This window comes from Opisthocomus hoazin, chromosome 2, assembly GCF_030867145.1.
Source record: "Opisthocomus hoazin isolate bOpiHoa1 chromosome 2, bOpiHoa1.hap1, whole genome shotgun sequence".
Lineage (NCBI taxonomy): Eukaryota > Metazoa > Chordata > Aves > Opisthocomiformes > Opisthocomidae > Opisthocomus > Opisthocomus hoazin.
Window position 1 is genome coordinate 20,978,768 of NC_134415.1, and position 15,522 is coordinate 20,994,289.

General features: G+C 40.5%; 1 protein-coding gene across 1 annotated transcript in view; it reads left to right on the forward strand.

Moving 5' to 3' along the window:
• PLB1 (phospholipase B1) overlaps positions 1-15,522 on the forward strand; it is an 86,568-nt gene that overhangs the window by 18,970 nt on the left and 52,076 nt on the right. Inside the window, exons 14-22 of the mRNA XM_009931487.2 lie at positions 487-579; positions 6,249-6,317; positions 7,135-7,215; positions 8,669-8,735; positions 9,461-9,519; positions 10,602-10,675; positions 12,413-12,456; positions 13,288-13,396; positions 14,334-14,385. Coding sequence (XP_009929789.2) covers positions 487-579; positions 6,249-6,317; positions 7,135-7,215; positions 8,669-8,735; positions 9,461-9,519; positions 10,602-10,675; positions 12,413-12,456; positions 13,288-13,396; positions 14,334-14,385 — 648 coding nt within the window. The remainder of the gene's footprint in view (positions 1-486; positions 580-6,248; positions 6,318-7,134; positions 7,216-8,668; positions 8,736-9,460; positions 9,520-10,601; positions 10,676-12,412; positions 12,457-13,287; positions 13,397-14,333; positions 14,386-15,522) is intronic.

The window sequence follows — 15,522 nt, forward strand, 5'->3', positions numbered from 1 at the left end:
GCAGGTCACCATGCGCAATCTTCCAAGCTCTTACAATGATTACTTTCATTTAAAAATAAGCATGATGTCTTAAGACAAATTCTGCAAGCTTTCACTTTTCAAATGCATGTAAGCGTTAGCTCGAGGAAGTGTTGTTTATTCCAAATCTTTCATGAGATCACATCTATATGTCTCCCTGATCTCCTGTATGTCACTATTGTGATCATGTTTTGTTGTTGCTCTGGTCTTGTCCTGCTGGTGTGCAGTCTCTTCACTGCTGGCTTACAGTGGTAGGTACAGAAATCACTTACGAGAACAACATCTGTTCTGCTGGACACACCAGCAGTAACTAAGATCAGCAACAAGTGGCTTAAGGAGAGTACCAGAGATTGATATTCGTGTGGATATGAATATTATTTTATAGACTTGAGACCTTTTGTGGCTGGATCGTCTGTCGTCTCTCCATACTCTTGCGTTTTCTCATGCTCAAAATGCTTTCTCTTTCAGGGCAGTGATGGTTTCGTTACCACATCAGAGGCACAAGTGGAAACTCTGGAAGAATATTATACTTTCATGGCTGTGGGCCTCTGGAACAGCATGGTGAGCAGTACCACAGACGTTGTTGCTTACTGGACTTAGTACGGATGCCTGGTAGCAACTCCACTCTAGCCAGACTTTGAGCAGCAAGGAGGGAGGGGAAGGAAAAACATGGGAAAGAAACATCCCATGACTGCTATCCTTAGCTGTACAGAGAAACTTCTCTTGGATAATGCTAAATGCCCTACGTTCCCAAGCCAAATCTCTTGCTGTTCTGTGGCTGCTACTTAATATCAAGAGCTTTTTAGAAAGGTTTCCAAATTAGCCCTTTGGGAAGTCTTGGGGAGTAAATGAGCTGTGACAGACCCTGCTTTTGCTAGTCTCACCTCTGTGACAGCGCAGCACAGTGACAACTGAGGCTTGTCCTAACCTGAGATTATAGTGATGATAGTCTTCTGTCTCCTCTGTCCTATATCTACCTCCCTCTTTACTAATGAACCTCATAATGTTGTCCCCTCATTAACCATCATCCTTCTGCTTCTGTTGCTCATAGTAAAAAGGTGATAGACAGCCTTAAGGAGCTCCTATTACTTCCCTGAGAGCCGGATGTCCTACCCAGCTGAGAAAAGCCAACAAATGGTGCCTTCTAATGGGAGAGAGAGAGGGTGTCCGAGAGAAACATGGACTCTCTGACCCACTCGAGCTTGAACATGATGACCAGTTCTGTAGCAGGCTGTTTCCTTCTGCAGGCTTGGTCCGCCAGCACACACCATTCGTATGTGTGACTGAGTGTATGCACGTACAGCTGGAGGGGTTTGCATTGATAATGGGGACAAGTGAAGAAGTGGGAGTTGCTCTTCAATATGAACGAGACAAAAACGCAGGCACATGGTTTTGTACTCACCAAAGCAAAGTAGGATGTTACAGCTTAGTGTGTATTATGTTTGGATATACCCTGATATCAGTGGTTTGGGATAAGATGTTCATTTTACTATTCCTTCTGGCTTAAGCACTTTCAAAGTTTTTTGCTTTTTTTTTCTAATAACCTTCTCATAGCACATATAATATATTTTTTTAAGTAAAAAGAATCTGCAATGGCCAGTTAAGGTAGATTAAAGATAAAAGACTTGCTTTTTTTACTTGTTTTGCAGTCCACATTTTAATAAGATTTTCATCTGAGAGCACCTACTAATTCCTCTGTGTGTCCAAATTATCCTAAGCAGGAAGAAAAAAAGTCTATACTGCAACTGCCTTTTAGTAAACAACATTTAAAAATAAATCTATGCAGATTGGCACATTCTTGTTTCCTTTTATGCTCATTCTGGCAGCAGCAATGCTGTTGTAGCTCTGATCATTTAAAGAAAAAGAATTTATAAGAAGATTTACAACCAGACGATATAGCTAGAAAAATTGTATAGTCACTCTAATAAAAGATGTTTTCTCTTTAGTTAAAGCTAGTAGAACTTTAGTTAGTTAGTAGGAGCCAAAGAGTTAAAAATTGATCAGCTATTGAAGGTTATCTGTGGCATCCTCATGATGGTGTCAAAGTTCCTACCTCAGTTATTCTATTGTAAAATAGATACCATGATAAGACATGTTGGCTTCTTTATCGTTGTTTTGCTTAGTCTCGCTAGGCAATTAGTTTCAGTAGTTGAATGAGCAAAGCAAACACTGAAAGTCAGATTCCTGAAGTGTGAATTAAACCTCCTCTTTCTTTCTGGCAGTTCTCTGTTCTCTCTATTTTAACTGCCTGTGTCTCAGTGTCTGCATTGATATAGGAGATGTTTACCTAGATCACACAATTACCACCATCTAAACGTGATCAGTAAGACACTAGAAAGAGGTGGCATATCCTCCTCAGATACTACCCATTATAAATATTTAAGCTACTCAGGGGCAAGCCACACAAAGTACGAACATCCAATTTGCTGGGAAAAGTGGCCCTTTACATCTGCTTAGCATGGTTTTTCCACCAGTAATTTTTTTAAATGAAATGCTGAATGTGTTTTCAGCTAGTGCAGAAAATGAATGCTTCCAAAGGAGAAGGACCACAGTGCCACCAGTCTGCCAGCCCATTCTGTGCCTCTCCAGCAGGAATTGTTCGGGGCCAGCTGAACCAAATTTGTCAGAATCTGAGATCCATCTAACTGTGGTGATAGATCGGCCTGAACTAATCTGTTTTCTAGGGCTGATCACTTGGAAACTGACCTCCAGCTTTGATGAAAGAGGAGGACGTTACTGGGACTCTGCAGTTAGCAAAGTTCATGTCCCGTTCTTTGGTGTGTTACTCTATTCTTATCACTTTGCTAGCAGCATTTTGTGGAAATAGCAGAGGTGAATAACTATAAGCAAAATGAAGTGGTACTTTTAAGGATGCCTGTGTTAGGGCCAGTTACCAAGTCTCAGGCAGTGAGCGTGCTGGGGAGCCACCAGAATCAGAGAATTGTCATAGAGGAGACAAAGCCCAGCTTTGCTTTGTTTCAGTGTTTTTCCTCAATGTGAAGCGATTCCTCTAGAGGGGGGACAGCCTAGGTGACCTAGGGGAAGAGCAAGATCTGGCAAAACCAGAATGTTTCTACTAGTTTGAAGGGAGGAAACTAAAGGAATGGTAGTGTTACCTTCACAACTCATTTTCTCCTCTGTTTTCCTGCCTCCTCTCTTATTTAGTGGATTTTTCTCAGTGCAGCTGGTGATCATCAGAAGGGCACCTATCTGAGTAGTTCCTTGTCTGCCTGTGATGGTATTCTGCGATGGTGTAAAAGCACATAGTATGAAAGATGCTTTCAGTGTAAAAATCACTAGCAGGTGTCCTCACCCGGTAACAGTCACTCTAGTTCTACTGGGAAGTACAGCTAATGGTTTATGCTGACTGCTTTAAAAACAAAACACACCAACCCACAATGCAGCATTTGGAACTGATAGGAACTCAAGATCATGACTTGTCAAGCAGCAAATGCAGCAGAATGAGGAGGTGCCAGAGAACTGCATTCAGAGAGTTTCCCTCTTCTGCTGTCTGCCAGGCTGTCCTGACGTTCAGAGGCTTGCTACCAGCCTCCTTCTGGGAATGATTGCCAGCTTATCAGCCAAAGGGCAAAACCTTGAAAAGCTAGTGACAATTGGCAGCAGCGCTGAACTTCAGTCTGGCTGAGAAGCAGCTGACCTAGCAGGTGCTACGGACTTGTCCTAGGCATGGCTGGATATTCTACCAAAACATTTCTAGCTATCTAGGAGCAATGCAATTCGTATGCTAAGCACATCAGAGAACCATCAGCTAAATGACATTGGGTAGCTAGGAAAAGATAAGAAAGGTTGGTTGTTTACTTGGACATCTTTGATGTTTACCACAGAGAGCCTGATTGATTAATTTCGGCAAATGCCTACAATTTTACCTTTGGAAATGTATCTGGGGGCAAAGCTCCTTTCATGTGTGTAAAGAACTTGGATAAGAAGCTCTTGCTCTTGTATTTGGCAGTCTTTTGTGTAACAGAAAAGACCACAGACAAACTATCCTGCAAATAAGACAGAAACTGAAACCAGGCAAGAACCAGAATGGGAGCAGCACCATAGGAGCCTGCCCGTGCCTCTCTTCTGCATTCAGGGGTTTGCAGTGACTTAGAAGCAGCTGCGGTATCAGAGCAGACCCACATGTTAACCAGCCTGCATGACAGATGTGCTGGAATTCAGCGGAAGTTTTGGCTGAACACAATGTGGACCTGGTACCCAGTTTCCTGACCAGGACCTTGAAGCTCTGCTGTACGGGAGCTGTCGGTCTTTACTGGGAGTACAGTGTCTCTGACCTGCCTGGAATGAATTGTCTCCTAGAGAAATTCATCCTCATCACCCAACTCCCAACAACGTATGAGTGTCTAATGGTTGTTTAAAATTCATTCCTGGCCAAGAAATACCACCATTTTCCCAAGTTCTGTGGCATAAAGCTGTGCTGGAAGAACATAATTTTCTTTGAAGAATGTCATTAAGCAGCTACTTTGTTTTGTCCTAGGAGGATGGGAAAGTACCAGCTCCTGATATATCTTTTCTCTGAGCTTCATTATTTCTCATGTTTCAGGGACATTTCTTTTATCCCTATCCCTCTCAAAAAAACACAGACTCTGTTTCTTCAAATGCTTCTTTCAAAGAATATATAGCTCTGTAAACTTCTTCTGTAAACTTCTTCCATTATTTCCGCTGATGGAACAACTAAAATAGAATATAACATTCCTGCCCAGAATGCATTGGTGATGTTAAGCCTGTTATTGCTGCATTTTTCAGTGCCTTCAATCCTGTTTCGTGCGTAGTCTGATGCTTCTGGCAGCTGCTGCTCATGCAAACTAAGCAGACATTTACTGAGGAATCTAAGCCAGTGGCCAACCCCTTTGGGTGTGATTGCAATCTAATTAGCACGAAGCAAGGTGCCCAAACAGGTGAAGTGATTCTTTGTTGTCTGTACCATGTTGTGCTGTCAGTATGGAGTTTTGAATGATTCCATAAGTTTTCATTTACAATAATCCTCTCTACATCTTGTTAGAAGAAGGCCAGCAAATATAAATATTATCAAGCCTCTGTGCATAGTTGGAGTGCACCTTTTCACGTTGTCTAACACGTACGAAAATTTAGATGAGGAAACAGTTCTGGAAAGTGGGATAAATTAGCAAGCTTTCAGTTGCCCAGGCTACAGCCACCAGAGGATTGGTGTGTGACCTTAGCGTGTTGTATTCCATGTTTTTGACTTTGCTGCAAAATGAATTTGCAGCAGAGAGAGTAGGTAAACATAGTGCTCATAAGACAGAAGGAAAAAAGTTAATGCAACATGAATGTATCGCCAAATGGAAGATTTTTAGTCTTCCATTTATATTAGGGATTTTGTACTTTCCACTTCTGGCAATGTGGACTTACCCAAGCCTTCAGTGTACAATCAGAATCAAAGCTGCCTTTTCCAAGGAGTTTCGGTAATACCACTTCTACTTCAAGGTTTCAATATACTCAGAGTTGCTTTTCCTCCCACACAAAAGCCTGTATGTTCCTTTACACTTCTATAAGAAAACTATAAACTGCAGAAAGCTGGAGAAAGGTCTCCCAAGTGTGCCTTTCTTTCCGAAATGTTGACGAGCTTGGTTTCACAGCCTCAGAGAAGACAAGAAACATGTGGCGGATGAGGCCTGGAAGGATGGACAGACTGCTGCAAAGAGTTGTTATCTGGCAGTGCTGCTAAGGCAACCCACCTTTTGCTTTCTCTTGCTCAGCCTAGCTGGGAAGTATAACTGACTTGCAAATCTCAGCAAAGTTTGCAGTGCGTACCATAATAGGGGAAAACTAATCATGAGGGTGGTTTTAGCTATGGTCTTCTAGAGCATGTCTACAGTTACTGTGGTTGAGCTGATTAATAGTGACTTGAGTGCAAGCAGTTGAATACTGTGGCATGACATCAGTGCCCTGTGGGGAAAACACACACAGGGTCGGCATTCCCAAGAGCAGAGTTGATGTGTTGATGGTTGTTTTAACAATGATGGGATGACAGTCTGATCATGGCAGAGGTCTTGATTTCAGTTCCTTGCTTTTATAGGTACACATGTGGTGAGTTATACATAGATAAATATCATAAGCAAAATAAGTTTTAAAATATATGTATGGACCTGAAGGAAAATTCCAGGCACTAAAGCCTTTGGGTTGCTGCTGCTTTCCCTTCTCTCGCCCACACAGCATGTGTACAATTCCTCTATTCTTTCCCTTTCCAGATGGAACCAGTTGGACAGAAGCAGCCTTACAGTGTCACAAGAAGGCTTCAAGTCCAGTGTCCATCTCAGGTGAAAGGGTTTCCTTATTACTGTGAGATTTTGTTTTACTCCTTGCAGAGTTTCCAAGTTTTCCAGTACTGTTGTCGTCTTCTGAAGTTCTTGGGAATATGTACTTGCCCAAGATATTGCACTGTTTAAAATTCAGTGTTCTTAAAGTTCATTGAGATGAGCTCTTTATTTTGTAAAGATGAAACTCTGAAAACAAGAACTTTTGACAAAATTTAGTTAAATTGTCTTACAGTGTCATGTATTTTTTATTCAAAATATAACTAGCTAATCTGAATTTATTAATTGCAGATATCAGGGATGCATTATCAGTATTAAAATCTGTGCCAGCAATAAAACTGAATCAATGTATTTTAAATAATTTCACTTTTCTGTGATTGGACTTTATCTGATATCAGGTTTAACTATTTTTAGTCCCTGGAGCTGTCAATAGCCCAGTAGTATCTTCAGGGTCTGAGCATCTCAGGTTCAAAGAACAGGTTCTTGAATGTTTTTGCATTTGAGCTCTGACTTCAATAATTTGATACAGATAAAATATTGCTGCCATCAAAAAGCTTCGCCGAACAGCAATTAAAGCATCAAAGAAATTGAATTATGTATTTTGTTTGATGTTAGCTTTTAAGGCAAGAGGTGGTGCTGTGCCTAGCGCATACCAGGGCTTAATTTTCAGGTCTAACCTGGTTTACCTCACTAGTGCAATGTTCAATCAAAAATTAATACTGTGAAGATTTTCTTCTCTTGGAAAATCTAGCCAGAAGACTTTCACATCGGCTGACTGTGTTTCCACTAGCTTGGTAAACATGCTTTCTTCATTTGGCAGGAAAATCCATATTTATTCACAAATAAAAACAGTAACTACTCATCTTCCCTGGAGACATCAAACACCAAAGAAACATCTCAGGTATAGTAGGAGAGTTTGTATCATATGAACTGAGTGTATTGCAGGGAGCGGGGCAGGTGGGTGAGAGTGTGTCGTAGCCTAATTATACAATGCTACCTGGGAAAACTAAATGCAAAGCTCCAGCTCTTTATTTCCATACTTGGCTAAATAGTCAGATGCTGTTGCACGTGTGCTCCTTGGTGGATTTTGTAGAGTATGATTTAAGGTAGATACGTTCAGCTAGCCTAAAGTAAGTCTTGCCTTCACTCTTAAGAACCTTTGTTAAACATCTGGATAACAATGTTAATTTACGTGGGATAAGATGATGTTGAAAATGGGGCCATTTAGTCCTACCGTGGAGGAAACTAGATCAGCTCAGTACGACACCACTGTGTGGGTCTGACTTCATCTTGTTTATGCCATAGTAAAACTGAAGAACAATGGATTTTTCATTTTTCTTTTTAGTGAAACAGTTGAAGGTTAGGTGTGCAGAGATAAACAGACATGCTTTTTTTTTTTTTTTTGGTCATAGTACTCTGATTCAGAGCAGAACTCGATGCTCCCAAGCAGCTACAGAGGGAGGTGATTATGCTCATTTTCATGACTCAGAACACAGTGTCTAGACGACATCTGCACTTAAAATGGCCTATACTTCATTGGAATAGTAATATGAATTTCTCCTCTCATTTTAATATAATGCAATCTGTTTTTTTAGTTACTCAGGGTGTACAGACCTCTGCATGGGGCAAAGGCACCTACCACTGATTTTTGATGGTACCTATAGTGTAGGAGGCAAGAAGAAACACTGTATTATGTTTGTGTTTGGTTTTTTTTTTTTTTTAATAAAAAAACAAAATGGAGCAATAAGACAAGACACACAAGTATATTTTCCTTAAGCAAGTTAGCCTACTTAAGGAGTTCTGTAGAGAGACTTGGAGCAAGCACATATCCTTGGGTCTTGCGCAATGGTCTGCTCTGATATATTGACAGTCAGCCTTCACTAACAGTAGACCTCGGGGATGTTTCCGTCAGTAGGCTGTAACCCAAAAGAGCCAGGAGGCCAAATGCCTGGCTGCATGTAGAGGGCTGCACACGGAGAAGGCAGGCTCGTAGCCTGCTGACAAAGGTACGGTTTCATGCTAGGATATTCCAGTGTTGTTCAAACTTGTTTCTCACCTAGCTTGGAGTACGGGCACACAAAATGTCACATAGCTGAACACAGCATGGCACACAGTGTTGAAATAACTGGCCCCACTGGTAGGCAAGAGCCGTGCTGTGCTAATATGGCCACGCAACTTCTAAGCAAACTGAGCTTGTGTCTGCCTTCAAAGGGCATGGCCTGAGGACAGGCTGGGTGGCTGTGTCCAAAAGTATGTGGGAAATTTGTTAATCTAATGCTCTGAGACATAAATGGTTTATCATGACCAGAGAATAGCGAATGTGATGTCAAGTCTTGCCCCAGCTGTCTTTGCAGGAAAGGAGTTATGGAACAAATATTCCCTGTTTTGACCGGAGTCCCTCTGATACAGTTCCAGTTTCAGGTACAGTCCTATGCAATTTTATTATAGCACTAGCTCATTTGATGATAGAAGGGGAATGGTTAAGAAAGGTACGCTTTTCTTTGAAGCAGTGCATTCTATTGTCTGTGGCTTTTAAGATCCTTTTTGGAACAAGGTAAGTAGTTGTATAGCAAGATGCAAGTTCTCCTTCAAGGATGGTGAAAGCTTATGCAACTACACTTCCCATGTACAAACAAAGAAGTGACAGTGGAAATGACAGAAGGTAGTTGGGCACTTCTGTTGCAGGGGTGGTAAAACTGTGTGTGTGTTTATGTCTGCAGTAGGGGCTCTTGTCAGTGCAGTTTGGGGTGCAGAAAGCCACATGGAATCATGCCCCCGGTGGGTGTTGTTCTCCTTCCGAAGCTGCGATGGTCCCAGAATTTCCACACTGTGCCGGCACTGGAGCTGTGCCTGCTTTTCAGTTGTTTCCACTGGTTGAAAGGAAACTGAGTAAGCACAGATGCAAGACTGAAATCTTACTGCCTCCCTTGTCACTGTAGCTAATGCCCAGCCATGGTACCAAGAAACATTTCTGGTTTGATGCCTATTAGTGTCTGTCATTCTGAGCTAATACTGTCATGAATATTAAAATACTGTCTTTACAATGCTTTATGCTTATTCCAATGAAAATCTCTGATAACCATCACAGTTTGAAGTTTTCTTTCTTTTCTTCTTGCTTTACACTACCTTTATTTTTTATTTATTAGTTCATAATTTGAAACCGGCAGATATTCGGGTGATTGCTGCCCTGGGTGATTCACTCACAGTAAGTAAAGATCACTGAATAACCATCGTTAAAGCAAGTAATGAAAAAGCATTTCTGAATTTTTAAGCCAAGAAATAGAATACATGCAGTTGTGCCCTATTGAGCCAAACGCATTTATCGTGTATTCTATTCCATACTGCACCTTGACTTGCTGGTAATCAGATCGTGAGTCTAATCTGAGTGCACAGTTCCCATTTAAAGTCCACAAGAGTGCCGCACAAGGCAGAGCTGCAAGATCAGATTGCACAGCAGCAAATCCAGCCTGCTAGAGTGGACTTGCAACAATTGCTTTTCTTTATTGATTCTAAGCAGCTCCCAAGGTATTGGCCTTCAAAGCTATTAGTAAGTGGCATAAATAGAAAGAACAAATTCTGCAGCTAATTGTATGTACATATATGATATGAGATACATATACCTAGATCATACCAAAGCATATAAAGCCACGTCCAGTTATACTAACTGAACATTTGAGTAAAATTACAATAGATCATCAGATATGTCAACTGTAACTTATCTTGAGGATTTTTTTTAAGACTATTCCTGGAACTACCTAAACTCGTTTGCCCCAGGCTAGCTGTGATTCTCCAATCAGTGATGACTGCTTCACTGCTCATATCAGAATTTCTGTTTCTTCTGTGTTTTGTGCTAATTACCACGTTAGATCCTAGTAGTCTCCTTTCTTGGGGAAACTAGGGGGGAGAAGACATAAAAACACTGTGCCACTTTTTAGTGTGAGGAACATTTTAATAAATTATTCATTTAGGAGCACTGCTCTCTTATTTATTCCTTATGTAAATTTAGAATTGTATGAGTATTTTGAACATTCTCAACCAATTTTTCCGCACTTGATCTTATCAAGAAGTTGATACAAGATGGTAATTTGGTAATTCACTGGAGCAGTTAAAATGCCCTCAGTCCTTGATCATCTTGAGAACAAGGATCTGTTATATTTTGAGAAGATGATGTAGCTTGCTTCATTAACATCCTCTTTAATTATTTTCACTAGGATCAGTCAGAGAACTAGTTACTGCAGCAATTCTTATTTTCTAAAGGTGAAGTCCTGTTCTCTCTTCTGCTTCTAGGCAGCTAATGGGGCAGCATCCAAACCCCATGATGTTCTGGATGTCCTGACTCAATATCGAGGTATTTCCTGGAGGTGAGTCCCAGTAATTCCCCCTCAATGGGAGTGAACCAATTTTCTTGGGTTTTGATATGTGTCATTGGTTTTTGTAACAAATGGAGGCTTGTGGAGAGTGAATTTGACTTCACGTTTTGCATGGAGGCACGTGGTTGTACTTTTACTCATGATAGATAAAGTGTCAGACTAATGGCTCTCTAGAGTACAGTGTAGCATGGCTGGAATAGGCCTGGATACATGGATGAAATTAGGTCCTTGTTAAGACGGTCCCTTTCTTCTCTCATGGTTGTGACTTGCAAAGAGGACTTCTAGGTCCCAGTGGCATTGCACCACTAGCGCAGTCTGCATTTCTGTCCCTGCTCTTTCTGTGTCCTGTCTGCTGTTCCCTGCTATGGCCCACATCCCCCTTTGGTCTTCTTTAAAATCACCAGTCTACAAAGAGTCAGAATAGGAACTTTTTTGGGTGCTGCTGTTTCATACACAGCGTCTTATTTCCTTGACCCTTTCCCAGTATTTCTTACACCATGCAAAACAGTTTGTCAATTATGAGTCAGTACAGACTCTTACATACGCAACATTTTATTAGACAGGTCAAAAAATCGCTCTGAAGAAAGACGATCATGTTCACTTTTTATTCTGCAACTGTGTTATTTAACACCAAACCTGTCAGGCTGATTTTCTGTTCATCATTTCTTATCCATCTGAAACACTGCAGCTCTGTAAGAGGTTTAAACATGTACTAGAGCACTTCAAAATACTCTATTCCGAATTAAAGGGATGCTATAGAGGTGTTGCAAGTCCAACTTTTTATATTTTGATCTCTAATAATATTCTACTGACATTTGGAGGGAAAAGTATGCTAGCATTCTCCACAGCATGAAGTAAAGAGCACACAGACGCATGGTGATTTTTACCAGTCTAATAGTGTTCTTCCAGCTGAGTGAAATGGGGGTGGGGGGGGAGTATTCCGTATACTTTCAATGTGAAATATATGCTTTTAGAACTTGTTTTCATGGCTACAAAGGATATGTTAACTAAAAATGGAAGTAATAAATATTTTAATAGGGATGAGGGCCACAAAAATGATCAGTGGGCTAGAACACCTCTGCTATGAGGAAAGGCTGAGAGAGTTGGGGCTGTTCAGCTTGGAGAAGAGAAGGCTCCGGGGAGACCTTAACTCAGCCTTCGAGTACCTGAAGGAGCCCTACAAGAAAGCTGGAGAGGGACTTTTCTTTACGATGAGGGTGGTGAGGCACTTGAACAGGTTGCCCAGAGATCTTGTAGATACCCCCTCCCTGGCACTGTTCAAGGCCAGATTGGATGGGGCTTTGAGCAACCTGGTCTGGTGGGAGGTGTTTCTTCCCATGGCGGGGGGTTGGAACTAGACAATCTATAAGGTCCCTTCCAACCCAAATCATTCTATGATGATTCTATGAACAATAGCAAAGTTGGCAGCTTTTACAAATTCTGATTTCTTTCAGCTAGACTTGAACATATGCAAAAACTCATGAGAGAATTGAAAGGGCAGCTAGTGTACAGGGCTTTTAATGTAATTCTTATGATTATGACAGAGCCTCTGATTTCGTGACACCTTTGGTATGAATGTAGAGTTTGCTTTGACTTAGTACAACCACAAGAGAACGTGCTGTGTACAGATGTAGAAACCCCATAAGGGGGAGCTCTATTACTTAGTCCACTGCCTTACCAAGTCCATCAGTTCTTGCAAAATTTTTTCTTGTTCTTTCTTTTTCACAGTGTTGGAGGGAATGAAAACATAAGCACAGTCACGACACTAGCAAGTAAGTGCCTTTTTCTATAAACGTGATAAATGTCTGGAGCTGTTTATTAGAACAGCTGTTAGTGTAAAAGAAGCCATGAAGAAAGATTTACAATTTGTAACATTACAGAAGCAATCCCTTTGTATTCAACATCCAGTGCTGAGTAAAAGTTGCATAACAACCAGGCTGTAATTTGCTGTGCATGACTTAACTATGTATTTTGTAGTTCCTAGGGGTTTGGTTGCTTCAGTACTATTCTGTTATGGTTCTGTCCAAAACATATTGGGGAGAGAGGAATCAAAGATCTTAGATCGTAGCCTAAAGAAACTATTTTGACTGTACGGGAAAGTTGTTTTAGAGAGGAGCAGAATCATGTTGCAAGATCAGATTTTACATGCTTTTTAAGGGTCAGGGCATTTTAGATCCAGTGTGTTTGTAAGGCTGGTTTGTAACATAAGATCTAGAAGGGAATCTTAGGTCTTTGTGGTTAATACATCTGGGGAGATCAGGCTAAAGGATTTGATTCCAACCCATCCGCAGTTTGAGTATGACACCATAAGAGTCTCCTGCCTAAGCATAGGGTTGCTCATCCTCACTTACCTGGCACAACGGCATTACTAGCCAAGATGATCCCATTAGGTCATGAGATATCCGAATTCATGAAATTTGGAAATTTCGAAGGCAAGGAAATAGGTATATGGTGACAAATCTCCTCATTTATTTTAAAGGTTAGTTTTTTGACAGATATCTCTTAAAGCTTTTTAATGGTCTTTTACTAAGGTCTAATCTTTATAACCTTATTTGTTAAGTGCTGAAGTAAGCAACGTTTCAGGGTGCTGTCTTTTTCTGCAGATTTTCTTCGTGAGTTCAACCCATCCCTGATAGGGTATTCCACTGGCAATGGAAAGGAGACTGCAGATAATGCTGCACTCAACCAAGCTGTAGCAGGGGATCGTGCAGAGTAAGAGGAAAACTCTTTTAATTTTAATAGAAAGTTGATTTTTCTTTGAAACTCAGTTTTAGCTAAAGAAGGCCTAAATCCTGGACTTTCGCAAGAGTGCAGTAAGGCTGATAGGCAAGCCTAAATAGATTTCTTTAGCTCATCTCTAGCATGAAGGCCAAGAAATGTGATGGAGACTTTGCAGTGTTTCTAATCTCTGCCAAATAAATTAGCAGTAAATGGAATGCTTTCTTTAAGATTTTCAACCAAGAAGCACAAAGCACTTCACAAGCACTACTTGGGAAGCTTCACATCCCTATTGTGAGGCAGAGATAGAATATCCCTGTTTTATAGGAGGTATATTCAATCCCTCTTGTCAGTAGGACCAAGAGTTTGTGTAGAGCAACTAAGTCCAAGAAAATTGTGAATTGCTTATGGTCAGTCTGTGTCAGAGCTGGGATTTACTTAGAGACCACTATGCTCAGCCTTCAGTGAAATTCATACCACATCTTTTTCTCTTGGGAACACTTCTTCTGAGACATGCCTCAGTGGCTTGAGGCCATGCAATAATGTTCGTACATGCAGTGATGCTTCAGTGATAACATGTATGAATAGCATCTGTCTGATGTTAGGAAGGAGCAAAGTACATTTACTTTGTGGCAGCACAGTGTATTTTCTATATAGTTTGTAAAAGTGTAACTATGCAGAGCCTGGAAAGTGGTGAAGTGCCTGTTGGATGTTAATTGTTCTGTCACTTTTTTTAGCCATCACTGTCTCAAAATACAGCCTTTTTTAGGTATCGTACCTCTTATTCAAGGAAAACTGGACTTTCCCAGGTTTTTTTTAGCTGTTATGTGAGGGATGTCCATTCATCAACTTTCTTCTTTGCCTTGTTGTCTATGCAGGATTCCTGTTTTATTATTTTACTTTTCTGATTTTATTTCTCTTTTATTTTTAGGCATGTTGCTGCACAGGTTAGAAGACTGGTGAACCTAATGAAGAATGATACTGTGAGTTTGATATGTCATTAATTTCTTTAGAAAGATGAAGTTGTGTGGCATCATTAGTTTATAACAAACCAACACCAGATGCCTGGGTACAGCCGTGTGCCATGTAATATTGCCCAGTGCAGAGTGCGAGTCAGTACAAAATAATCTATAGATTTGTATTAAATGAACTTGTACCAGCACGTGATAGTTACTATCAAACTCAGATAATTGTAACCTTCTTATCATTTTTACCACAAATGTCTGGTAAATTCAGTGTTGTTTCTTCCCCTCCCAGCGTACATCACCCTGCAAGATGCCAGAACTTTTTCTCTGCTAGGATTTTACTGTGGTACCTAGTAATTGGCTTGTAAACACATGGTTTTGCCAGCAGTAATGATATGTGCTGGAATGCTGAGGGCAAGCTTTTCAAGTGGCAGTCATGGGGAGTGAACACGTGAAAGGAGGAAAGCACCTGATTTTAAAGAAAACAATTTAGTCCCTTCTTTCACTTAGTCATCAGCTGATTTTTGACTTACACATTTGTTGTTAGGAATTATTTGATTAACGTTCTGTAAAACACATATTAGTGTGAGGATTGCTTGCATATTTTTCACCTCAGCTAATGCTTTGAATGTTTGCTATTTGTAGTTTGACAAATGTGCTGTGCAATCAGTGACCTAAGTTACGTGATATTATTTTGGCTTTCCAATTGTGCATTTGGAAAGCAGCTGAAAAGCCTTCAAGATAACTGTGTGTGCACATCTAGTATAAACACTCTGGTGAATACATATTGGTAAAAATATTTGCAGTACCTTCCTTTTTGGTTCACATTCTCATAAACAAGATTTCACTCTGATGGCTGTATCTGAATTGAGATTAACAGGGATAACAGCTAACAATGAAGTGGCTGGATGGTTTTCATTCAAACCATTCCAGCCTTCTAAATATTACTCCATCGTGCTTATCAGCTTGGAAACCTCACACAGCAGAAATGAATGCAAATACCTTTTTTTTAAGTGATAAATTTTTTTTTAATATAACTAATAAACTTCTTTCTAACTAGAAAGAATGTTTGTATATAGGTCATATATCTTTGATTTAAGAGCTCCTTTTTTTCGCTTTTTTAAACACTTTTTTAGTGCAGGATGACAATTTTCC